General features: G+C 40.5%; 1 protein-coding gene across 1 annotated transcript in view; it reads left to right on the top strand.

Annotated features, from left to right (window-relative positions):
* The window catches only part of LOC1277026 (uncharacterized), a 64,768-nt gene that overhangs the window by 10,329 nt on the left and 26,527 nt on the right, over positions 1–27,912 (top strand). The window contains exon 2 of the mRNA XM_061649530.1: positions 8,499–9,176. Coding sequence (XP_061505514.1) covers positions 9,102–9,176 — 75 coding nt within the window. The 5' untranslated portion in view covers positions 8,499–9,101. The remainder of the gene's footprint in view (positions 1–8,498; positions 9,177–27,912) is intronic.

Raw genomic sequence — 27,912 nt, 5'->3', positions numbered from 1 at the left:
GAAGAAAGAGGTACGCTTGCAAGCTACGAGCGGACACCCTTTCTGTCGGGTGCGGACAGATAATTACTGATTCTTATAATTGATCCTCAGTAGAGATGATTGTAATTTATGTATGCTGGGCGGTTCTAGCAAAGTGTTGTTTAACAATAATAGCAAGTTTAAAGCCAAATACAAACAGGCTTAAAAGATACTAACATACTAACCGGGTGTTAAAAAGGTAAAAATATATATGTGTTTATATTGCTGAAAAAAATGCTTTTGAAGGCGATTTGCTTTTCAAACATGATATTTCAAAAGTAATCTTTAATTGCTACTGTGAAAAACATAAAGTTGTACTGTATCAGTATCTATTTTGCTAGATTTTTATCTAATTTACTTTCTAGTTCTATTTAATCATTGTTTGCTGGTCACAAATTACCAATAAAATCTAACAGAAGCTCGCAATAAATGTCAAAATAAATGGCTAAAGTGCCATAGAGCGTCATAATAAACGTCTTATTATTTTTCCAACACGTTTACTCACCCTTAACAGTCACCAATTGGAGTATATTTGAGCCATATTTACAGCACACACACGTACTTGCGTTTTTAATGCGAATTGCTTCACGCGTGTTGGTTAAGTGATTTTTTCCAGAAGGTCTATATTAATTTGTGTGCTTTTCACCTTATGCTACTTCATCGAATGGATGAAACGAAAACGAACTTCACGCTTGGTTGTTTGGTATCCTATTTTTTGTAAGAGTCACATGGTTCTTGGATTGAAAGGTGTTTCAGTGTATGTTTTCGTGTTCATATAGCACAATCCAGTTCGGAGCTGAAAGGCTTCACCGGTGTGTTGCACTGCAAATCTGAGAAAAGGCAGAAAAATATCAGCATTTTCAGAAGGCTCACGGCGTCATACTTCAGCTCTATTTATAGCGCATTATGAAAACAACGTTTGTTTATCTTCACCGAACGTCTTCATCTTTCCCAACCCCGAGACTGCAAAATAAGGCAACAATCACGCCAATTCCTGGCCAAAAGTCAAAAGTTTAAATCAACTTCACCTCCTACGCGGCATCGCGGTCGACCCCAACGTCACTAGCCAAAGGTAACGGAACGATCTGGAAGAAGCACCGTGACGCGTAGCGCGAGTGAAATTGCCAGGACTTTCGAGCGTATCGGCTTTCCCGCGCGCCAGACGCACAGCCACGGGCCCACTTTAATAAGTTCTAATTGATGTGGCGACAGCGTAATTTGATCGCTCGAGCTAAAATCGCTGCCGCAGTCAATTGAGTGAGCCAGTGTAACGGGGTGAAATCAAACCCGATTGCGGATTGATTACCATTTAGTAATTCGATTGCGGTCCGCAGAACTGGGAGAATCGTGACGCAGCGTGAGGTTCTAACGTTGAAGAAGAGATTTTAAGTTTCAGTACTGTTTCTGTTCGTTTTTATTACAAATTTCTGAGACACAGCTGGGGACTAATGGAAAGAAACATTAAGCTGGATGGGAAGAATTTTTTTTTTTTTAATGAGTCCCAGCTGGATGATTTGGCGTAAGTAAGGATTACACCTCGACAGCCTTGCTAAACGCCTGAAAGTATGCAAATAAAACAATGTTTGGTGTAGTTTTAGTAAAAACGTTACAATTTATTTGATTTAAAATTAGACAAAAAATGAAATTTAAATTGGAATGGGCAAAGCTTATGAAAAGAAAGCTATCATAATGAAATAGTTTTATAAATGTTCAGTTATTCTATAGTATTTTCCACTTCATAATTTGACTTTTCAAACAAATCCATACAACCCATTGGACCAAACTACACAAAAGAACAATCTAAATATCTTCTTTGTAATTGAACCGTTTCCAATTTGTGAGCTTTCACTCTCCAGCGCACCGTACCGGCAGTTGTGGTAAAATGAAACATTTGGCGTGAAACCTACGCAAAAATGCTTGGCACAAAACTTTTACACCAACCCAGCCACCCCGAGCACTGGTTTCGGGACGCCTGCACACGTCAGAACGTCGGTTCAGTGTCCCTTTGTCACCGGCAAGCTTCAAAGTTGTTGTCAGGCCCGAAATCACAACCGTTTCGCCGTGGTAAAGTATTGCCGTTGCTTTCCAAAACATTAAAAACGGTTCGGATGTAGGTTGATGAGATTATATACTGAAAATTGCACACCCCGAAATACCGACGCCCGGTAGTTGCGAGATAGTTTTAACAGATTGTATACAAGCAAAGATATGTGGCTACCAGATTACCGGTTTGAATATTACGCAAAGGAAAAGGACACATTTAAATCGCGGCAAAGCAAAGTAAACCATTACAAAATGAGGGATAAAAATCACTTCAACGACGAGTACACTCGGAACGCTGGAACACGGGAAAGTATGTTAAAATGAACATTCCACGTTGCGTGTCTTTTGCCAAGCTGGCACAGATATGTAGGTGTTGCCGTGCTGAAACATTTCGCCGTACCTTTTCTACGCCGCGTTGCTCATTACCGGGGAAAGCTGGAATGTCGATTTGAAAATGCTTGAGTGAAACAGATTTTTTGTCGTTTTTTGTTGCTTGTTTGTTTGAAGTGTGAGGATTTTTAATTTAGTTTCTTCTATGCACCACTCAGCAAACGCTACCTGTTGTAACATCAGGCCTTTTGTCTGTGAGTGATTAAAGGTAAGCGAGTTGAAGGGTGCTTAAGAAGTGTTCGACTATTTGATTTGAGAGAAATTTTGGCCTTTATGTGTAGTTTTTCTTTGATTCATATGTATGTTACTTATGATTATGTTGTGTTAATATTTATTGAACTGCACTAACGATTTACCTGTACAACCTGTTGAGCTTATGATACCCGTGTAGCGAAGGTAGAAGCTTTGCGATAGGTTTGACTAAAGCAGAATATCAAATTTTTAATACGTATATAAAAAAAAGACTTCTTCGCTTGACAATCATCTCAGGAAACACATAGACAGATTTATAGACAAAAAAGAGAGAAAAGAAAAAGAAGTGAATAGACAGATAGATAGATATAGAGATAAAATAATGGGATTGCGAGTAATAAATCGAGAAAGAGATCAATTAAGAAAGGAAAGGAAAAGAAAAGAAAAGAAAAGAAAAGAAAGGAAAAGAAAAGAAAAGAAAAGAAAAGAAAAGAAAAGAAAAGAAAAGAAAAGAAAAGAAAAGAAAAGAAAAGAAAAGAAAAGAAAAGAAAAGAAAAGAAAAGAAAAGAAAAGAAAAGAAAAGAAAAGAAAAATGTTCGTGGTCATGCCAGGCTACACAGGCTTACGGGACTTATTTAGTATCACGTAGCCGGATAAATCAGTCTATGCTACGGGGAGATGGTCAATATGAGGTTTGAACACATGACGGGCATGTTGTTAAGTGTTGCGAGCTGACGATTGTGCCATGGGACCCTAACCCATTTATTTCTTTTTAATGTGTATGTAGATATTGATCTATCTATCTCTCAATCATGCCAAATGTCAATTACAACCTAGTTAGACAAAAAAAAACGTTGAAAATCGCTAAAACAAATGGAACATTTTTCATTAAAGTGTAATCAAACATTGAATTTCATCCAGAACACAAACACCGAGCTAACCTTTTAGCTGCCCACTCCCACTCAAACGAACACTCACTCACACACCCCCGGATTGTTTGAATTCCATTTTACACAACGGGCAGGAAAGCATATTAAAATACCAACAGCCTTTAAGCGGATACTTAAACAAACGGCACCAACTCTCTCTTTCTCTCTCTCTCTCTCTCTCTGCCATCAAAGCCTCCCAAAAAAAATTATAGACACACACATTCACTGGTATATCAAATATTGCCTCCCAACGCCGGTACGGTTTATTGTTTGCTGCCCTGGAGCCTCCGTCATCCGTCGGGCTACAAGCCAACGATCCATAAAAGCGTTCCTTACCAACCACCCAGCACGACGGCCCAGACGACGGCAACGGTAACGCGGGACATCTGTACGCGATGCGCTTTCGCACATGTTCGCGAACCGAGTGGGAAGAGGAAGAAAAGTTGTTTCCTCTGTCTGATGCGACTCTGTTGCTGTTCTGTTGCTGCTGGTACCGGCGACCGGCGTTGCCGTGCGTGTGTCACTCGTGGGCTAAGGAGCATTCTTTTACGGTGTCACGGTTGAGCTGGGGCTGTAATTGATATAAGCTTTCAATTACAAGCTATCACGGCATTGGAAACGATGGCGACCCATAACGGTAACGTTCTACGAGCAAGTCGCCACAATATGATTGCTTCGAGTTAAAGTCCAATTGAAACTTTCTCTACCTGCTCAAGACGGAGCGTGAGTTTGTGTGATTTAAAGAAAAACAATTTATTGCTACCGAAACCAAACAAACAGCTCGCGCTGTTCTATGCATAACCAACAACAAATACTCTCATACAAACAACTACCAGCCGGAGAGACATTAGATCCTCATTAGATGTTCATTGTGGCAGCTGTTTGTTCAAACGTGTGATAGTGTTTTTCACCCTTAGCTGTAGCAATTATCTCCGTTCCGGCCGATTGTGTGGTATGGTACGGCACGCGCGTGAGGCCGTAGTCTGCCCCCGGTCTATCATAATGCGCTTTTGCACGCGCTCCTTGGGACGGGCGCAAATGTTACTAATGGGCTACATTTAGACCGATCCTACTCCGTACACGTTCCAGTTTTGTATTGATTTTTTACATGTAGCAATGTGCTAGTGTATGTGTGTGTGCTATTCAGGGATGGGTAAAGGGGCATTCTTTACACCAACAGCAACATGCAGACAGCAACAGCTGATGGATTGCTGGTGGGTGGAAAGAAAAAGATTATCGGGTGATTATTCTGAATGCATGGGACGCACTACAATACAGTAGGACGTTTATGAATGAGACATGATTGTCAGTTGTATGTAATATGATGTAGATGTAGCGCGCGTGTTCAGCGGAAATAGTTGCATTTGAACGACATTTAAAAATAATTATGAGTAAACTCGGAGAAAAATTAGATTTTAGAATTTAGAGAAATTAGAGAAAAAAGATTTTTCTAATAATTCAATTCAGATGACGCAAAGAGTCTGCTGCTTGCCAGCCATGTTAAGGAACCATACGATCGAAAATAAACATTAATATTAATTTCTCACTTTAATGCTTCTTAGAAAAATTGCACATCAATCAGACATGATAATTTGTAGCGAAAGCAACCAATTTACAATTGAACGATCGAACGAATTAATAAATGTTAACTATACTATTGTACGACAATGCATTGCTATCGTGTCATTATGAAAAGCACGCTACAGTAAGTGACCGCTAACTGAGAAGTTAAATTTGTGTTAGCGAACGTCTAGTTAAAATCTAGTTAAAAATCCAGTTGACGGAAATCTACTGTATTTCAAACAATAATATTGATCTATACAAATTGTGTCTGTTACACTACTCGTACATAGTGTAACAGACGCAATTGGTAAAGGTCAATCTCGCAGTTCAGCAATAGAAACTACAATGAATGATTAAACCAATTATGAACGATTAACAATAATGTATTACAAACAATAGTATAATTATTGACGTGTTTAAAGTCAACGCAATAACTTTTGAATGGTTTAATTATACCGGTCACATGTTGAGCAAATGTCATTGACAAAACAATAGAAAATGAATAATAGGCAGTGCTCAGAATGGGAGCAATACAACGAACGCAAAATAACTCGAAGCATTAAGCTTCATAGAATAAACCTGTTAATTAAGTACCTAGAACGTATACAAGTAAAAGAGATCTTTTTTCAAGCCTATGCATTTTCCATTATTTATACTTTAAAGTGACACATATGTTATTGATTAGTATCACGAGGTTTGCCATCGAAATATTAATCAAAAACTAGATTATTAAATAGCAAAATTTACAATATCTTGTTGTGTGAAAACTACCTTCAGCATATTTTTTTAAGATAATTGAAACCCGATAGCAAACTAACAGCACATCTCCTGACAAGGAAATACAACTGACACCATTCGGACACTAAATTCAGTAAGCTACGAACAAAACCGTTGTGCAACAGATTGAATGCGTGTCATGTTAATGGAACGATAACGTCTACCGGGAAATAGGATATAACATTTCCTGTGAATTGTATTTTCCATTACGCTTAGCAGTGAAGAACTTCTCTGTCCCTCGCACAACTACAACAAGCACCAACTGGGGCAGTTGTTCCCAGTGTCGGTTGAATCGCGAGCCGTGGCTATACTATTTCTATACTTGTTGCCATCCACCAAACCGCGTACCATTGCCAGCCTTATGGGAACAATCAAACGGATGTGTATGATCGAAACAGAGAAAAAGGAACAAAATTGCAACCGCAAAAACACTTGCTCGAAACCCATCCAAATGCTCCAAATTTACGCCATCCTAGCGATGCAGTTGGTGGCTTCGTTTTGCATACGCGCCATTGCATCAGTCGGTGTAAACATTTCAACTCTCTGTTGCGCATTCCCACCATGGCCCGGGCCTTCTTGCGGCGAGAACGTACGGGAGTGTAAGGTTTAAGCGTTCGGAGATGGTACTTCAAAGATAGTGTACACACGCTGCAACCGCTGGCGATGTTTGGAGAGAAAATTCGCTTGAAAACTATTTGGCATCGTCCAATGAGCAGGAAGCTAATGAGCATACGGTGCGTGTGCGTTAGCTGCACCGTACCGTATTTCTGTACGATGTTTGTTTATCCACGCAAACACGCATATTGAAAGGGGTCCGCAAGTATTACACTGCAGCACTTGCTTCCCTGCAGCTGAGCTGCGGCAAAGGTAGTTGCACAGCACATCAAACCACAATCCCCACACACAAGAGGGCTGTAACAATCATAAGTTTATTGAATAGACACTTTAAGGTCGTGCATTGTACGGTTTCCAACCCCAAACAGGAGGGCTTGGGCATGTGGTATGAAGTTTTTAAACAACCCCTTTGTAACAGTTTCGTTTCATCAGTTCCGGGAAAATCTGAACATTTTGGCTCCGGCTTGCCTTCCCTTTGGTATGCTTTTATCGAAAAGCACCCGAAACTCAAACTCCGCACCATGGCTTGCAGTGCCGCCGGGCAGGCAGAATAAATCTTTAAACTTTGCTAACGACCATTTTACGTACAGTTGTGCCAAGTGCCAGCCAAGCCAACCGAGCAACCACATGTAGGTAGGATGAAGTTTTTATTTCGGTAGTTAACATACGGAAGTAATTGTTTTTTTTGTTGTTGTATGTATAAAATTGGATGCTTCTGTTGGCACCTCACCGGAATGGAATTGTTTTAAGCTGTCAAAAAAATAAAACTAAAGCACTTCAACAAACTGGGCAAAGAAAACAGAGCAGCGCGGCAGGGCAAGCTATTTCATGTGGTTCTCTTTGGGCGGCCAACACAAAAAGAATTGGTGGGGCTTGCAAAGAGTTATCCGAGCGATGCAAAGCACGTGAATCTGGGTTCGGAAACGTTCCAAAAAGGAATGACAAAAACAGCCCCTCGAAAGGTATGAGCGAATGGGTTTTTTTGTTAATGTCCGGCTTTTAAACAGCCCACAAGAAGATGGAATTTTTGGTACGCCAAAATAGGAAGCTTGAGTAGGATGAGATTCGCGTCAAGACAAGAGAAGTACCGTATGAGTTAACGGCAAAATGGAGTTATTCTGCTCAGTTTTGGAAGCAAACGTTACCTCCAAAATACTCGTAAATTGTACGTTATTACAACCACCGACTATTCAGAACTGTTTTGGATGCTCTCCAAATCAAGAAAAATGGAAAACACAAGGCGACAAACGTTTGTTGTATTTTTGATTGCATGTCGGCCTATGGATTACATCAAACAAGATTGCAAATATCAAAGACAGGTCTTAACAGTGAAGCAAAACAGTGTGGTAAATGGTTTAAAAAAAGGAAAATATTCTACATCGAAAAACAATACACCCAATATCCGTTTTATGATTTAACATTAGATTTAGGATATGATTTCTGCTGTTGAACGGGAATAAAAGCTATTGAAAAGCTATTTTTATGTTACTTTTAGCTAGAGAGTAGATGTTTGAATCTTAGTCTAAGGATGAAGTGTAAGCTCTTACTTATTTAAATTGACCAAATAATAATATTAGTATCGTACGGAAATAAGGAAAATACAAATTATATTAGATCTCTTGTATTGTCTTGAAATATTCATTAACGGAAATATTCATTAGCGGAATTAGATCGTTGATATTAGCGTCAATGGGTTTACTTCAATTTCAAACTTAAGTAATATGATATAAGTACAAAACAATTCAAAACAATTAGCATCCTTGAAGTATTTAGTATTCTTGTTGGATTTCATTATTTTGCTTTATGGGATTGCTTTAAGCAAAGACTGCAAGTAAGAGATATCTATTTTGGTATACAAAATATTATAATACGATACGAGTTTGAAGCATTTTTTATACATTGTATTCTCGTGCTAAAGAACGTTTAACTAATTCTATACCTCCCTCTTCGCTTATCTTTTCTCACCAACAGATTCGATGCGACAGTTGCATGCTAGCCTTAACTGCGGCGCGTTCTAAGCAACAGTTGAATATTTATAAAGCCAACCTTCGAGCGTCTGGCAAAGCAAAACATTTGCCACCCACCCTGCACGTCCATGTAAAACGATGGGTACCGGCGAATGGAAAAATCCACCGGTGTGCCGGAAAGCGTAAAAGTATACCCCCGAACCCAAACGGGTAGTATGTTTAATGTCGGCGGAATTCCAGCGCTCTGCGTAGTTTTGAGTGCGTTTGTTTTAACTTCCACGGCCAACATCACCAACACCAACGTCACCCTATTTCGGGGCACATTTTTAAAGGTCATTTCGTAGGCCGTCTCTCGGAGGAAATTTTAGTCTGCCAAGCAGCAGTTTGTGTGAGAGAGGAAAAAAGGACTACATAACCGCACGGAAAACTAACCCATTGATGGTGCTTTTAAGTAAACAGCTTTAGATCGAGTGTGGGTGAAAGTGTTTTTGTGTGCTTTTATATTGTGTGAGGAAGTTGAAATTGCAAAAGGTAAATCGAACACGGTCAGTGTGTGTGTGTGTGTGTGTACCTTGGCTGTACGGAGGCGTACGGGAAACAATACAAAATGGCCATCCTGCATTCTTGCTGCCTTTGGCGAAGCGTTCGCCGGGGAAGCTTTGCAAGCGTCATCTACACACTGGTAAGTATGGGCAGATTTATTGACTATTTGAATTTAATTAATTTAAAGCAACTTGGTATTTAATTGTATGGAAAATACATGTGAAAATGTATTAAATAACTAACTTTCTTTGAGTTGAATTATTACCCAAATTTTCTTACCAAAGCTCATTAAAATCAGACGACGTTGAACGTTCGCTTCTTAAAGCTGCCCACCAATACAAGATTTACCACAACTGCCTAACCTTTCGCTCTTAATTCAATCATCACGTTTTACTACCGCGTCTCTCGATACGCGTCTAGAGGACTCAATCTTTCCACCGTGAGCTCCACCCGACAGTGCGGCGAATAAATCACTCCTAATCGATGACACGAACATTGTCAGCGGTGGATAGATCGATGAAGTTCGCTCTTCCCACTACCACGGCAAAACGGACACGGGGGAAGGGCATTGATGATCGAAAACAAAAAAAAAAATGGACGACCGCAGGCCGTGACCCAGCACGATTGACACGTTTATTAATAGCTATCAGCGCTCTAATTGGCCCCTAATAGCGTTGGCAACATGCAGCCCATAATGGCAAACCGGGCTGGTGGGGCAGTTGGTTACTTAAATTATCGCACACACACACACACACAACGTTTGAGTGACCAAGAGGCTGTCCGAACGGGCCCCAGAAGGAAGTAGGAGGTGAAGTCTTGACCGAATCTCTTCCGTTTCGCAGTTTACGCGGGCAAACAGTTCGACAAGCCTTTCCGAAAATGTCACCGTTTTCTTTTGATGTTTGTAGATTTACAAATACCGGGAAGATGAGAACACAGTCCTCGTAGTGAAATGGCAAAAAGGATATGTGTTCAAATTTAGAGCACAATTTTGTGCGGCGTTAGAAACGGTTAAGAACGCGTCCGGTGCTATTTTTAACTATTTTAACACCGGCCGAGCTCTAAGAAGTCGTTTGAAAACAAACGTACTTCTGCGAAGTATAGCTAGGCAAATATTGGGACGGATTAGTACACTAGGTCGATGCTTGGAACCAAGAGAAGTAAAAAGCACTGAAAAGACATGAAATGTTTAATGTAACCAAAATGAATTATTAAACTCTTGACTTCTTTAACATAATCTTTGACACACATTTCATGAACATTAAACATCAAAAATAGATGTATAGAAGCGCAATAGCCTTTAAAGTATCGAAATGCTCAGTTTGCGCGTTTTGTGCAAAAGTAAGCATTATATTGCATACCTTTAGGCGTTTACTCTTGCTCTCATTGATCACTCCGACTGCGAGGAGTGCAGACGTGTTTTCCGCGAGGTTCTAAGCGTTGTGATAAACACATACAAAAGTCAGAGTTCTAATTGGTAATAAAAGTGAAACCTATAACCAAAGCGACTAGAGTCGCCCGACCCGTCAACATGGGTTGTGGCAAAGTCTCGTCAAAGCGAAGGAATGTAAAAATTCCTTTATCTACATTCCACCGCTTGAGCAAACTCAATACGGAACAGGTGCAAATGGTGTCGCCTAACACATATGCACTGCTTGAAGACGATAAAGAAGAGCATCCTATGGATACACATACGAGTAAGCCTAGCTCGACGAGTAATAGTGTTAGTATTCCTCCAATCAAGATTGTGTGCAAGTCATTAGGAGAAGTGCACAAAAAAGTCATCGACGCAGGAGTAATACGTTATCACACCAAAGTGGCAAACGAAGGTATTATCGTGTACACATACACAACCAATGACTTTAGAACAGTGGTCAGACACCTGTCTAACACCAAAGTGAATTTTCACACATACCAACTGGCAGAGGATCGTACAAGCAAAATAGTACTCAGCGGGCTGTACGATATGCCCACGGAAGAGGTAAAACAAGTGCTAGAAGCTGAGGGCATTAACCCGGTGTCAGTGAAAAAGTTAGCCGTTCGCAATAAAAAATACGACGAACACGCAACCTATCTCCTTCACTTCCCCAAAGGAAGTGTAAACCTTACAAAGCTGCGTTCCATAAACGCACTTGAGCACTGCAGAGTACAGTGGAATTATTATTCCAACAGACAAGGCCCAATGCAGTGTAAACGCTGCCAATCGTTTGGTCATGGTGCTGCTAACTGCCACCATCCTGCTTCCTGCAACAAGTGTGCAGGTAAACATGACTCAAAAGAATGCCCGTTGAAGGCATCAACATCAAATGACAATGGTCTACTGCCAACACACAAACTAAAATGTGTTAACTGTGAAGGCAATCATCCAGCCAACTTTTGGGGGTGCCCAAAGCGACCAACAAAATCAAAAGCCAGTGCTCCTAAACTACCAGCATCGAGAGAATTTGTATTCGAAGGAAATGCATTCCCTGTGCTCCCTCCTACGTCAGCGTTCAAAACAAATAAACTCCCTCACATAGAAGCGAATCAAACAAATAGCAGTACGGAGGATTTGTTTAATGCGACTGAATTAACAGTCATAGTTGGTGAAGTATTTTGCAAATTACGCGCTTGCAAGACAAAACAACAACAAATCACCGCGATATTCGAGGTTGTTAGTAAATTTTGTTTTGCTAACTGATGGATCATATTCGAGAAATAACTATATCATACTGGAACGCAAACGGTGTTTTAAATAAGAAAATTGAGCTAGAAAACTATTTAAGGAAAAAAGACGTTGACTTAATGATTATAGTAGAAACATTCTTAAAACCGGGACAAAGATTCAACATTGCTAACTATAGCATCTGTAGACTAGATAGAATCCTAAATGCCAAAGGAGGGATTATAATACTTATCAAAAGCAACATTGCTTTTAACCTTATGAAAGCCTTTAAAATGGAAATTATAGAAACAATAGGAGTTCAAATTAAGACATCTAAGGGCCCATTGTCAATAATCGCAGCTTATCATCCTGGCTCAAACACAGTGATGAGTAAATTTAAAAACGATCTAAGAAATTTAACTAGACTAAAAAGTAGCTTTCTAATATGTGGTGACTTAAATGCTAGGCACAATATGTGGAACTGTGCCTCAACAAACGCAACTGGCAAAATATTATTTGACGAATTGCGCAAGGGACAATTTTCGATTTGTTTTCCTGACACACCTACTCATTTCCCTTCAGACTCTACAAGAAATCCCTCTACGATCGATATTACGCTAACAAACAATTATCATCACATTTCCGACCTGAAAACCAGTACAAATTTCACTTCTGATCACCTACCAGTAACATTTTCTGTACTAAACGAAAAGATCAATCTCAAACCCGACAGAACACTTCATGATTACACCAAAGCAAACTGGCCCTTATTCAAACATAGCATCAATTCTAAAATCAATCCAGCTGAAATTTCACATGACAGAATACATAGTCAAGCTCAAATCGATAATTTGATAGAAAAACTAACTAACACTATATTATCCGCGCATGAAATTGCAATACCATCAAAATCAGCAGGAAGGTATAACTTAATAATCCCCCCAGATATCATAAAGCTTATAAAAATTAGAAATACGTATCGTAAACGATGGCAAAGACACCGACTTAATAATACATTAAAACAATCATATAATTTTTTGAAAAATCTGATTAACATTAAATTATCTGAACTGCGAAACAAAGCGTGGTCAATAAACCTAAATTCAATGAATAAGGACAAACGTAATAAAACCAAACTATGGAAGTTTATTAAAATAATTAAAAATAATCAAAACGCAATACCAGCATTAAAAAGCAATGATCAAACGCTCATAACGTCAAACGAAAAATGCAAAGCACTGAAAGATGTTTTTGAATCGGCACACACAGTAACAGCAAATTTTACAAGCCCAACCGAACGTCAAGTGAAAAAAACCGTTAAAAACTTTCCCAGTATCAATCAAGAAATTATACAAAATAACCTATTCAAACCAAAAGATATTACACAAATTCTTAAAAGATTCAAATCGAAAAAATCATCTGGTATTGACAACATAAATAACTGCACACTCAAAAAGTTACCTCCAAAAGCCATTATATATCTAAATACCATTCTCAATGGTTGCTTAAAACTTGGCTACTTTCCTAATGCATGGAAAATAGCTAAAGTTATCGCGATACCCAAACCAGGCAAGGATCACAGTCAACCAGAAAGCTACCGACCGATTAGCCTTCTTAGTTGCCTAGGAAAAATTTTCGAAAAATTGTTAGAAAGCCGAATGGCACTCCATACATTCAACAACAACATAATCCCGAAAAGTCAATTTGGTTTTCGTCCCTCTCTTTCTACCACACACCAACTCCATAGATTAACAAACAATATCGTACATAACAGATGTAATAGAAAATCAACCGGCTTAGTTCTTCTTGATACTGAGAAAGCATTTGACTCCATCTGGCATCAAGGTTTACTTTCCAAACTCATCAAACTAAATTTTCCCAGCTACTTAATCAATATAGTAAATTCGTTCATTTCAAATCGCCAAAACAAAGTACATATTTTAAACAGTACATCTAGCACATATACGCCAAAGGCAGGTGTTCCTCAAGGCAGCGTTCTGTCGCCTTTACTGTTTAATATATATACCTCAGACATACCCCACATGAAGAGCTGTGAGCAATTCTTTTATGCTGACGATGTAGCGTTTTCATCCTCAGCGAAAAGTCCAAAAACAATAATTAGAAATTTAAATACTGCTCTGAAAAAATATAGTAAATACTGCACAAAATGGAAACTTAAATTAAATGGAAACAAATCTGAAGCTATCTTCTTCACTAGGTATACCTGTGCTCGGAAGCTTCCAAGTACTAAACTAACAATTAACGATTGTGAAATTCCTTGGAAAAATCAGACTAAATACCTAGGACTAATACTAGATAAACGACTGACATACGGATATCATACAGAAAATGTTACTGTAAAATGTGAAAAACTATTTAGAATTCTGTACAGTTTTCTTAACAGGAAATCGAAATTAAATTTCGAAAACAAAATGCTATTGTACAAAGCATGTGTTAGACCTATTATGACATACGCCTCACCCATTTGGTCAAATTGTGCCCAGTCACACAAATTAAAACTACAAAGAGCCCAAAACAAATTTTTGAAAGCTATCCTTAGAGTCCCTCGGTGGTACAACACAGCTGCATTACACATCGAATGTAACATTCCCACAATAGTGGAATTATTAGCCAGGTTGAATTCAAATTATAACGCTAAGTGCACAACTAGCCCACTGCAAATACTAAGAGAATTGAACTCTTAAAAATATAATTTTAGGTTTACAATTACTATTATTATTTTTATTTTTATGTTAAGGCCTGTACATAGTATCATAAGCAGCAAAAATTAGTATAAGTCTTGTATTCATCCAAGGGGTTTTCAATTCCAATTATATTTTTTCCCCTTAACCAAATTGTTCCTTAATTTAGTTTTTGTTAGAAATCTTCTAAGTCCTTCCGGCCAAGATTGCCATTAAGATTAGAATTCAATGAGGAGAGAACATAGTTTCGTACCCATTATCACGTAAGATTTCAAACTGTTGTACTTACTAATGAAATTTAAAAATGGAAATAAAAGAACTAACTAACTAACTAACTCTTGCTCTCATGCCTATTAACCGTAGCGTTAATGATTTGAGTAATAACTTATTTAATATTACTCATAAGCAATCACCAATTATGACTGTGGTTAGCTAAAATTCCATTCTTGAAATCCCCCTAGAGCTGCGTCGAAAAGGTTATTTGTTTCACAATGACCACCACCATTAAAGTGACGGTTGATGAAATTAAATCAAACCGTCCTGCTAAACGTACCGGCAACCAGTCGAAAAATTGGAACAAACCCAGGGGAGAGGAGACGCCAGTGCAAAGGGAAAATTGTTTCCCGTACATTCTACCGCACGGTTCACGTCCGAGCCAAAAAAAAAAACGACACAAAAATCAATCAATCATTAATCATTACGTTTCCGTTGATGGTTTCTTCAAACGGAACGCTGGCCGGTGGGATTTTCTTTTCTTTGCGCTCACCAATTTCGCCGAGACGGGGAACACATTTTGCTGACCTCATTGGGGAATTTGGTGCACTGTATGTGAGCAGTGCGTATGTGTGGGTGTGTGTGTGTGTACGTTTTTGCAAAGGTTTAAGGAGCGCTGGCACAGATTCCGCGTGAAAATGAACCAAGGACAGTAAATTTTTGCTGTCACCCTTGTGGAAGCGCAGAAAAACCCGGACACTCGCTGGTACCGACCGGAAGCGGGGCCGGTTTTAGGGAGGGGGGGGGGGGGGAGCTCGGAGTGCTTAGGGGACTGGAGGGTAACCTGATTTTCTTTGCAACCTAAATTCTATAGCCCTTGTCCGCCACGCAGGTCAATAGCGGTGGGATTAGGGGACTGTCCTGCCCGAAACTGTTGTTGTCTCCCTTCCCCCCCCCCAAGTGGCCACCCTAATCCGGGAGCGTTTCCGTCCGTTCCCTGGTGATAATTATTATCCGTCCGTTTCGTCCGTCGAAAACTGTGCCACCGCTCCAGAAGAGCGAAAAAGGACCGGGATAAGCAGTGCAGGCCACTCAGGATCGACCAGGATTTGCCTGGATGACATATGGGCGTTGCGAAGGACCTCGGGAAGATTAAATTGCAGCGACAGAGTGGGAGCGAAACTGTACACGAAAAAGATCTCTCAATCCCAACCAGCGGAGGGGGGAGGATTATCCTTGGGAAGAAGTAGAAGAAGAAGCTTCATACATGTTTTAGCGAAAACCATGGTTCGGCACCATTATTTCGCTCGGCGTTGGACGCTGCTTCAGATTTTGTTTGTTTCGAGTGCTTGAGGAGTTTGACGCTAGTGGGAAGGCTACCCACTCGGCTCTTGTTACCCGAGCAGGTGGTCGCGCACGGTTCAAGTGTTATCAGAGACTTGCTCCGGGAAGAGAATCTGACCGTGCATTCAAATCACGGCGCACCCACCCCAATCCAACCCACCTCAACACACTACGACCACTTCAAAATAACTACTGTGAAAATCCATTCAGCAAAGGAAAAACAGGAAGTCGCTGCGGTAATGGAATGCTTTGTTAACTGTTCAAGTGGGCCCAGCCCCTTATTATTGGTGCCGTCCACTACAATCACTCACTTCAGTGGACTTGCTTCGGTTTGGGTCCGGTGCGCTCCTGTGCGCTCGTCCCACGGCAGTTGCTCCCGGGGTGCAGCCCGGGTGTATCCGGCGTGCCAAACAACAATGCAGCACATCGACTTCTGTTCCTGATTGTCCGTTGAATGGACGCTTTCGAGCGAAAACACATTCACACACACACATAATAGAAATAGTTTTGTGTGTGTAGGTAGTAGTGCGGTACGGCAAGCAAAATAATAGGGATCAGTTCCACAAAAAGGAATTTGTGTAGTGCAATAGGAAGAAAAGCGCCGATGGACAGCGGTATTGCAAACGGTGAAGGTCATGTTTTACAATGGATAATGTTGCCATTATGCTATCGTTATGGTAAGGAGAGCAAACTAATCCCACACATTATGTATTGTTGCACAATGGGGTTGCACAATGCTCGGCACGTACATGTTGCGTTGGCCTCTTGTGCAGTTGACAGTTTCGTTTGGGATAATGTTTTGCTGCTTTTTTGCGTTGCGAGAATGTTCATACCGTTTTCCGCAGTATTCCCGGTACCTTTTCATGTTTTTTACACAGTTATTAGAGTATAATTGGGCATAGACTGAGACAAAGACCTGTTTGTACACATTCAAGGACGTTATACAGGGTTTCCCACGATTTATCAGTTGGTTCCCGTCAATTTTTGGTGGATTCCGATATTTTTTTGGTCCGTTCTCACGATTTTTTTGGTCGTTTCCCAGAATGTTTTGGTCCAATTGTATTGATATCCAATCGGAAAATACCAATAAATTATGGGAACAAACTAAAAATCTATGGGATACGACCAAAAAATCGTGGGAACTGACCAATAAATCGTGGGAAACCTTGTAATGCTTTTAAATTATGATTTGAGTTCCTTATTCCTACAGCTTTATCTTAGTTGAACACTTTGTAGATTTACATTATTGTTTTACCAATATTTTACCAACACTAATCGTCAGAGCTGATTATAATGTAAGAGATAATCATAGTTTTATGTTGCCAAACTATCGACTGCCACTATTACGAAATGATAGACTCACTTCATGATGATTTTTCGCTTATTGGCAGAGAGTTTAAAATTAAACTGTGATGTGCGCTTTGCCCACTATTTTCCCAGGAATGTCTACTTAAATTTCCTCGTTATCTTCGGTACTCGTTTTCGAAGGGCATTTACGGGCAGTTGTGACAGGCTTGTAAAGCTCCACCTTCAGTTGATTGCAACTAAAACCACTATATGATCTTCTCGGCAGCAACATGTCCATGCTAGGTGCACACTACATCTGCTCTTTCATGAACCAATAATTGCACGAGCAAGTACTAGGAAAAAGGGTAGCATGCAATAATATAAGAATGGAATATAATTGGAGCAGTGACAGAGTTGCTCGAATGAGGTTCCTTTTATGTCATAGTATTGAGATGTAACTAGTGATGCTACAGAATCAAGCAAATTTAATAGTGTGATGTTGAACACAATAAAAGGATATAATAGCAATAGGAAGTTAAAAGATTGAGAAATATAGATTGGCAACCACATGGCAGTGACAAATGCACCTAATGGAGCAAAGGACATTAGGAACCAATCTCAAGGATGTCTGTATATTATTTCCCTTTGGAAGGGCTATCTAATATATAATTAATAATACTTTATATTAAAATTTTAGTATTAAGTGTTCTTGTTCGAGCATAGAATGTCGTTGTTTTGAGTGTTTCCTTGATTATAAACTATAAAATCACGAAATGCACCATAACTCAAACGATTGCTGATATAATTATGACATTTTCTGCCAAGCGTTTTTGGCACGTATCACTTTGCTCTGATTTGATGACAGGAGAATTGCTTCCAGAGCATCAACTATCCCAACATTACAGACGGTTTCCTGGTAGTTTACGTTCACGCGTTCCAGTTAACGTTGTCTGCCATTTGCAACGACATTAAAATTCCGATTCCAACAGGTTGAAATGATTGCAACAAAGAAACATCACTCGGAACGTACAAGCAGGGGCATATTTTGTCCGGCACTACTCTTGCTAAATCCTGCTGCTCTCGCTCCTGTGGTGATGTGCATCTGTTGACTACTGATGCTGTACATGCCGTACCGTGTGACACCAGTTCTCACTAGCAGAGCTATGTGCATTCAGTGCAATGAAAACATTCCCAAAAGAGAGCAAGGAACGCTCGGCCGTGCTCTCCCTGTGCGCTGCAAAGCATCCGGCGAGTCCCTATTGCATCCGTCACTTGTCGTCGCTCGTACGCGCGCTGAGACATGTGTGCAGTGCAAAAAGACCACGGTACGGTGGTACGGTACCGTACAGTACACCCCGCCCGGGAAACCATCATTGCTTCCCGGGGATTAGCGATTTAATTACGCGCGCCCGCCCGTATCAGGAAGAAGGTTGATGAGTGAAACATTCCATCTAACAAGATGATGCGCTCGTTGGTGGAAGGAAGATGTTCGTCGGCGCGCGAAACAACACCGGTTTGGCGCTACATACGGAGAGAAATAATTATCCTGATAAGAGGAATGTGTTAACCAGCAGTAAAGGATGCCCGCTTTCCACTCATTCACAGACGGTTGGAGTGTTTAGTTTAATTGGAATGAGGCTTTTCAAAGGAAAGGAAGAAGCTAGACAGAGATGTCTGCATCTGTACGAACGTATAAGGTGTGTTTTTTCTGCTATTTTTCCACATTAATTGGATTATTAAATAGGGAAAGGTCATCAATATCATGCCAAATGATTGCATTTATTTAATCCGAACGCCTTGAAACGAAACGAAGATCACCCTGAACAAATGTGTCAATCCCGCCCAAATGGCACGTCCTCGTTCTCAATTATTATCCCCAAGCTAATGGGATGGGTATGGTCAATTCAGGCCACAGGCAACCTGTTGAGTTTCCGGTTCCTGAAGGAAGCGAAGAATCTTAATGCTTCTCCACCTTCCATCGTGCCGTTTCTCGGAATTCTTCCACCCCAAAGCACAAGACCGATGTAGCCGATGCGTGCGAGAGAATTCGGTAACAATCTTGCAAAAGGCAATCATCATCCAACCACCCACCCGCCCGATAAGATCCATCCGGGCGAGATATGGCAGCGTATGTCTATTTCCGGTTCAACATCCGGAATATCTGGTTTCGTGGGTCCTCCATTTCCTTGCAGCCGTGCGTCCTTCCCTCGTGTCCTTCCAAATTCCCTTTCGGTCCTACCATCGCTGGCACCCCTCTTGGCAGTATGTGGAGCAAACAACCATCAACGAGCGAACGAGCACAGCGCCGACTTGACAGAATCCATGTCGTTTATCTTGTTGACTAATGGCAGCATTCAAGTTCGATTCGATTTCTCCCGCCAGCCAGCCAAACCGTCCACCTTGACGCAGATGTTTCGTGTCACATGGTTTCGGTGATGGTTCGGCGTTCTGGTACGTACATTCCCGGCACCAAAAGATTCCCATGCGAAATGGGTTTGTTTACTTGCGCCCGCGGGGTAATTAGGACAATCGAAGGACTCGCTCGCGTCATAACTGCCTGACTGTGGTCGAAGTAGGATAGCTCTTCAGCGCACGATGGCCGTTTGCGGTCTTGTGCAGCGGGCAGCAGCACTGTTCTTACGGGAAGATGTAACTCACTATTTCTACGCTTGAATTGCGGGCAAAGTTTAAATTGCTTTTAAAAGCTATCACTGCAATTAGATTTCTAGTTTTCTCGAAATAAGCTCTAACAATATGCGGGAGATGTTTTATTAAGTGCCGCGCGTACAACTGTTCCCAGGTACCAGGTGTAGCAGTGCTTGTAGCAATATTGCATTCCAGGAACCGTTGCCTGCTGGCGATGGTCTTTTAATGCTTTTGATTGTCTTTTTGTGTGTGTGCTCCCACCGTAGACTGTCAGTTCGTAGGAAGTAGCGTAGAAGAGTAAAAGTTTTGTATTAATATCCCAAGAAACATGTTTGAAATGCGTGGCGCGTATGCGTTCCAAATTAATTGCAAATGCTATGCTAATCGCATCTATTTTACAAAATCGTGTCATTTTACAAAAAAGGGATTCAAGCTTCAAGATTTTGATGTGCTATTTTAACCGGAAATTGGTCAGTTTATTGTATTATGAGTGGTTAGATGAAAGAAAAATACTAAGTGCTCGCAAATGCACATGTGGCCTTTCTTTTTTTTGACTTATATCGGTTTAATAAGAATCTGAGGGTCCTATACATTTTTTAATAATTACATGAAGTTATTAAGATCACAATTTAGATATTACACACGCTTGGATTAGTACTTTGATTTCAAATAATGTATATTTGTCCAAACAATTAAAGGTCAACTATTATCAAGCTCTTTTTTCACAATTATCAGTTGTGTTGCCAAAATTTACCTCAATTTGGACGTTGCTGCCATGGCTACGAGCTTTTAAAGTAAGCCTCGATCGTTAGGCTTCGTGAGTACCCGATCAGTGCTAAACATTCACAACACTAATCGTATGAAGTGTCGCCCTCTGCCGTGAATCACGCGAAGCAAAGACTGAGCAAAGCAACCGTTAATAATGCTTAAGAAGATGTATGTGATATGATACCATAAAGTATCTGTTACGTATCGCCTACCACTTCACTTCACTTTACATATCAAAAGCCCCGAGAAGCGTTCAAAAAGTTAATAACATTCACAATCAATCCATGTTTCGTTTGATGTTTATCCTATCAACCATTATACTTCGATGCACTCAATGGTGCAATGCTCATAATAATGCAATAGCCTTCGAAAATGGTCCCATCACTGATTGGTTTGGACGGAAAGGTGCAAGAAGATTGCTTTAATTCACACTCATTAGTTCGCGCACAGTGTCGGTATCGTTAATTGGTGCAACTTCAAACTGAAAACACTTCAACAAGGAAGACGGAGGTGTTCAAGTGTACCTTTCGTTGTTGTTTACGTCGGTGTGTAATTATATGCAAAACGCAATGCCGGACCATCTTGCATGCTTCTTTCCGTTCGATTAAGCATACTGTGCGTGGTCAAGAAATAATTGCACAAGACTTTGTGTGGGCATGTCGGGTCGGACGATACGTTGCGAAGATGGAAATGTGCTATTAGCATTCGAATTCAAGCGTTGGTAGCAACGCTGCACATAAAATTCTAATTGGATTAGCATAAGCTGTCGAATCGAATCAAAGCACTTGCACGGATGTCTTGTGTGTGTGTGTGTGTTTAAGTAATGATAGGCAGACTGTCTTTTGTAAGCTGATGCTTTAAAGAGTGACACTGTTTCGCAACAGTTTGACCTTCAATTTTAAAGTCAAAAAGGCAATCATGAGTTATAAAGGTCTGTCCAAAAAGAACTATTTGTTTGATACAAGATGTGATTAGTCACGATTGAATGTGAGACAAACTTGTAGACAAACCTAACACACTCAATTGACAGCGTCTAGGGACTGCTGTTGAGATTGATTGAAGATTCCATCACCGAAAGACGTCCCACTTTCTCGCTGTGGCTCGTTCCCGTATTGACATGTTCACGTCCCACGTGCTGTTGATGTGAAGTTTTTCGTCTCTTTTGTCAGAAAACAAAGAAAACAGACAGCTGCCCCTCTCGATTGAATTTGTCAGCAATTCCATTTCGTTATTTTTTTCTTCTTCATCATCAAACCCCGTTATAAATTCGATGCTGGATTCATGGCATGAATGTTCCTGCAGCAAAAACCTATTTCCCCATGAAAAATAACAATGCAAAACAATTGTTCCTCAATCAGGGAGACCCTTTTTTACCGCTTCCCATGTGTTTGCATTATTACATTCACATGGTGTGTGTGTGTGTGTGTGTGTGTGTGTGTGTGTGTGTGTGTGTGTGTGTGTGTGTGTGCCTACTTTCTGCTTCATCCCATGTTGATACGATTGAGGTGGAATATATTTATGGAGCTGTCACTTCTTTTTAGCCACTCCCCATTGCTCGGTGTTTATCTTTCGGGGGTTCATCTGTCACCAGCCGGCAGTGGCTTTAGAGCTTGATTGATTTTGATGTCTTAAAGGAAGTCTTAAATCTTTTGCGAACAAAGCACGAAAGCCGCACAGCAACGCACGTGCACTGCTCGTGAAGGGTCCCGTTTCTCCCCCTCCTACAAAACCACATCAAACATGCCCGGTTTTGCGGTCATCATACACGGCACGTGTTCGATAAAAGCTTTTTCGAATTCCGATACTGCTGGTGCTTTATTTATACTCCACCAAGCAAAGCCGGGGTACGGTCGCACTGGTTAGGTTGGCACTGTCAATTGCAGATTTGTCGCTGGACGCTACACGGCAGTGCAGTGAAATAGAACGATAGTAATAAGGAGCGGGCACTCGGGGCGTTGGTAACAAGTTGTCCCGTCCGCTCTGCTGCCTTCGACAAACTTATTCGATTAAGGGGTGCTTTTTTTGTTTTGTTTACTTTTTTCGTCATCACTCGACGGGTTGGCTACAAACGCCGGCCGTTGCGTTAATGGCAACAAGGTAAATTACAGAACAAAGTTTATTCGCTGTCTGTTTTCATTCGCTTTTTTTTAGAGTGTTTGTTAAAACTCACCGTGCTCCACTTGTTGCTGGCTTGGCCAGTTGAAAGGGACATCATTATAATCGTCAGATTAATTTATGTATCCCTTCATTTGCATTACTATCGGCTACAAATAACACAACACATTTATGTGAAACTGTCGTTATGTATTCATTAAAGAATATCGGAAAAAATATACTAAAAATATTTTAAATGTTTAACTCATTATTTTTTTTTGTTTTACATTGATTCAAAAACACATTCTTGACCTTTTTATGACAAAATTAATGTATTTAAGTCACAAAATAAGGTTTCTTGTTTCAATAAGCAAGGCTTATGCCTTTGTTGTAATTTTGTCCATTGTAAAATAGTACAAGAAACACTGATGGCCCTAAATTAATAGAATTACAGGGTTTCCCACGATTTATTGGTCAGTTCCTATGATTTTTTGGTGCGTTCCCACGATTTTTTGGTCGTATCCCATAAATTTTTGGTTCGTTCCCATAATTTATTGGTATTTTCCGATTGGATATCAATACAATTGGACCAAAATATTCGGGGAAACGACAAAAAATCGTGGGAACGCACCAAAAAATAATGGAACCCACCAAAAATTGATGGGAACCAACCAATAAAACGTGGGAAACCCTGTAATAAGTTCAATGAAAGAAACAAAAATTGCGGAGTGTAAACCCCGCAGAAAATAAGCATAAATTACACACACATCAACCTGTACCGAGAATTCCATAATTATGCTTCACTAAAATGTATACATGACGACAAATTGCTTGATAAATAACGTGATAATTGAAAATGATGTAATTAGGCTACATTGTGTACGTGCAATCCGTGATTGCCTTACTCTCTATCTCTCCCTCTTTATCGAAAACCTCAACCTTCATCATTGCTATAAATTATACACATTCCATAGAGCTCGATTTTGTAGGTGAATGTGGATCATAAACGTCAACCTCATACATCAACTGTCAACCGAATAATGTCCAAACCTTGTACAAATGTAAAATCTTGGCAACCCGGCCGAGCTGTCAGAAAAAGAGAATAAAAAGGAAAAACTCACGTTGTGAACGCAGTTGGAAAAGCACGTGTAATTCTGTGTCTTATGTCCTTCAGTCCTTAAGAATATTTTATATGACGTTGTTTACAATTTAAAATATTTAAACATCCTTATCGAAAAAACAAAAATCATTCATCCATCAAACGATCTCGCCCGACAGCGCAACCGCAAAAAAAATTGGAAGAATCCAATCAAACATGAAACAATATTAACGACCCGACCAACCATAAACGATCACCAGTATTTGAGCGCTAACTTCATTACACTTTCAAGTGCTCTCCGAACTCCGCCGGTCATATTACCAGGAAAGGCAACATAATACAACAGGTCGGGTGTAAAGGAAAGAAAAAAACCAGCCTGTTTATTTGCAGGTCGCGTGAAGTGGGCATAAAAAATTGTGGAACGAAACTGCGCCGCCAGGATCAGTTACGCGGGACATCGAAGTTCTCGGCTTGCTGTGCTGATTCTTTTGCTTCGCGGCATTGATATTTATCCATCGGCCTGGTAGCATCCCATGGGGTGAAAGCTCCCAGTGAAAGCTGAGGCCGCTTACAGGGCATCAAGGAAGGCAGACGAGCACGCACACGCACATTTGCATAAAATAGATAGGAAAAGTTTCAAAGTCACCGGATTTCGCGTGCTTTCGCACCAAAAAAAACGGGAGGATTATGTATCTCCCGCTGATCGCTGTCTCGAGTTTACAGCTCAGTTCAGTTGAGCCCGGGCCCGGCACAGCATTCGAGGTTGCCAAAGGTGACAATTTTCGGTGGGGCAAAAGAAGAGGCTTAGACATTTGCTTGGCTGCTGATCGATAGTGAATAGTATAATGCTGCGGTTCAGGCTGGGTGTTAATTGAAAAGCATGCTAAACACGGTGTAAGGCGTGGATTAGTTTGGTGGTTTGTGGCCGGCAAGCTGAGTTGAAATCAACACCGTGCGCTGTGCTGTAGCGTTCCTTTCAATCCTGCGGTTAACTGATAGGTTGGGAAGAATATACACACAACTTCGAGGAGTTTGCTAAGTGAGAATTAATGTTTGAAGAGAAATTATGGTCCAATGGTTTCAAATTTGAGATTCAAGTATGTCGTCTACAGCGCGATGAAACTTGATCGGTTAAATTAATTAGTGCAAATCCTTTTGTCGTTGGAATAATTTAATTATCACTAATATTGAATTATTTGCGGTTGATAAAATATCATTTTATGGACGAAAGTTCTCTTGAAATATTGACCATAAAATGACTATTTCTGTGAATATATTTAGCATCTAGTCTGACAATTTCACAAAGCTATGTTATTTTCAATTTGAATGAAGTGAAGAATGAAAATATTTATTTTGCAAATCACTGGCCACACTGAGTTCAAATAAATAGAAAAAGCTGCAAAAATGTTGCAAAAATATATTATTTCTCTTAGTATCCTCCTCATGTTGATGGACGGATTGTAATAATATAAATATAATAAAAAATAAAATTATTTAAAATCAATAATGGGTTTCCAAAGGTAAGTCATTGAATTTCACAACATTTATTCTACGTGTTCTTCCACCTTTAATCAATACGAATATAATACTAAAAGCATGGAAAAAGCTGTGAGTGCGGCGTGTGCAGCAATACTCAAATTTATCAGGAATTTTCATGAATATATGATACCATTTTTTTGTGAGGATTGTAGGAATAGCTAGGTAGATGAAATTGTTTGGAACGCTTTCTGTACTCAATAAAGATATGAATATATCTTTTTACAAAATAAAATTCCAAATAATGTAATGCTATTCATCCTGACAGCAGGAAGAGAGTTTTTGCGATATTAAAACAGTCATCACAAAACTATAAATAACAGCCCAGTATGCCCAGGTTTCAGGCTGAATGACAAGGCTGGAATATCTGGAGATAGCAATGATGTTTAGGAGTTTTTATGCTTTTGAATAAGTATTTTTCAAAATGAAATTGATCCGTTCGTACGGAATGAAACACATTGTATTAGGCAGTGCTGAACATATCCAACCATTTTCATGTCACACTTTTAATTTGCCATTTTTCAGCTGCTCCTAAACGATATTTGAAAAGCTATCGTTTGCTATAAGCGTCCATCAATAGAATCTATACACGTGCGTAAGCAAAATGTATCATTTGTATCGCTTTTGCCTTACCCTTTCCGAACTGCTGTACGCCGCTTTTGCAAGGGCACGGGCACCAATAAGCTCTGACTTATGATGCGAATATCCTATCATCCATCCATAGCAGGATAAGTAAAGATCATCTTCCAAATTGATTTGAGTAGCTTCTAACAGCCATCCAGTGGTGAAAGGGGACTTCATGTTGGGGGGGAGAGAGGAAAAACCGGCCCCCATCACACCCATCTGGCTGGAAACGAAGCTTTTCCCACAGCACTGCATTGAATGTGGCTCCGTCCCCGTTAGCATACGAAGCAATAGCCGGTCGTGTAAGCTAACATTTACTGTCCGCCTGACGGACCGTAACGTCAGGGCTGCTTGTATGAGGCCTAGACGAGATGTCCTGACCGTATGCAGTAGCAGAGTAATTTTCCCATGGAAAGCTGTTGGTGAGTATCGGGCCACTTGTTTGGTGCGCAAGAGGCCGCTTGAACGTTCATTCATCCGGCCGGTGAGCCGTAAAGCATAACAACATATAAGCAATAAATATTGTTTGATGTTATTTTCGTACTACAGGCTCAAGCCGATTTTTGCATTTTATCTCTGTGTGTGTTTGTTTTTTTGTACTTCACACTTTACGTCATCTTGTATCTCGTATCACACACTGACTTTCACACACATCCATACTGAGCACATGATTCCCATTATCGTTTGACCGGCATCATTCAACGATCGTTTTGCCGGTATCGTTTGGTCCGTTCGTTCGGCAATTCTTTCGCCACACATCCCGAAGCTTTTTGGCTGCTTTTGCCCGACTCAGTTCCTCTTTAATTTGGGCAAGCTTCTGCACATCCACCTCTCAGCGGGAAGCCATCATCGTTACATAATTCATCATCAATCAACGCCAAACCGACGGCAGTTTAGCAATCGACGGCATGGAAAAGCAGATATCGGGCGATGTGCGATGTTCGCTCTCCCGCAAAGGTGATACCTTTAAAACGGTCCTGTAAGACTCTCTGCTGTGCTGGAACCCAGAAAACGGGCAGATACCCCGAACAGAGCCTGACTGTATGCGTTGATCTCACCCACAAGTTGCCGTGCACAAGTTGATTCAATAACCTTAAAGATTTGCCAAAATCCGGTAAGAGCGGTGGCAAGAGAGAAACAAAAAAACAACAACAAAAGATGGGCCATAAATAAAGACTTGCTCCGGAAGTTGGCATCGGTGCCACTCGTTGTTTGCTCTTGTGCTTTAGTTTCGTTCGCACGTTCTTGCCTGTTGTTCACTGGCGCTGCGCATTTGTTTATGTGAACTTGATTATATCGTGCGCGATACACCGAGAGGCAAATTAATCTTCCCAGGCAAGTGAGCATTCCATCTTCGGCAAACCAAACTCGCAAAGTCGTGAAGATCCGGCGTACGTTCCGTCGAGATATGAGTCACTTTAGAACAGATGACAAGGGGCGGTTGTGTTTCGCTACTTCACCGTGCCAACATTATGATGCATACCCTGAGCCTCGCTCGCTCTCACCCCTGCCGAACTGGCCGCAAGCTTATTACATTACTCTCGAGGCTATCGCGTACTTTTTGCACGTTCTTGGAAGCACTTTTACGCCCAGCATTAGCGGGGCACGGTGCGCCAGTTCTCGGATAAACCTTAAGCAAATTGTGTTGCTGTAAGTTTCTTACACCAGAAACACTCAAACTTTGATGGTACAGGGAGCAATGAGAAGTATACTTCGGAGAAGTATAAACAAACTGTAAATGGATTGTACGTTTGCTGATTAGCAGGAAACAGTAGGATGTTCGACGTATTCAGGAAGGAACTTGTAGAGGGAAATATTGACAAAAACAAAATTTCCATGTTTGCTACCCAATGTTATTGTATTGTTATTGCTGTAATTTTAAATTTAAGCAATAGGATAAATGTACCAATAGTAGTTC

Source organism: Anopheles gambiae, chromosome 2, assembly GCF_943734735.2.
Source record: "Anopheles gambiae chromosome 2, idAnoGambNW_F1_1, whole genome shotgun sequence".
Lineage (NCBI taxonomy): Eukaryota > Metazoa > Arthropoda > Insecta > Diptera > Culicidae > Anopheles > Anopheles gambiae.
This window is presented reverse-complemented; position numbering and strand designations above follow the sequence as displayed.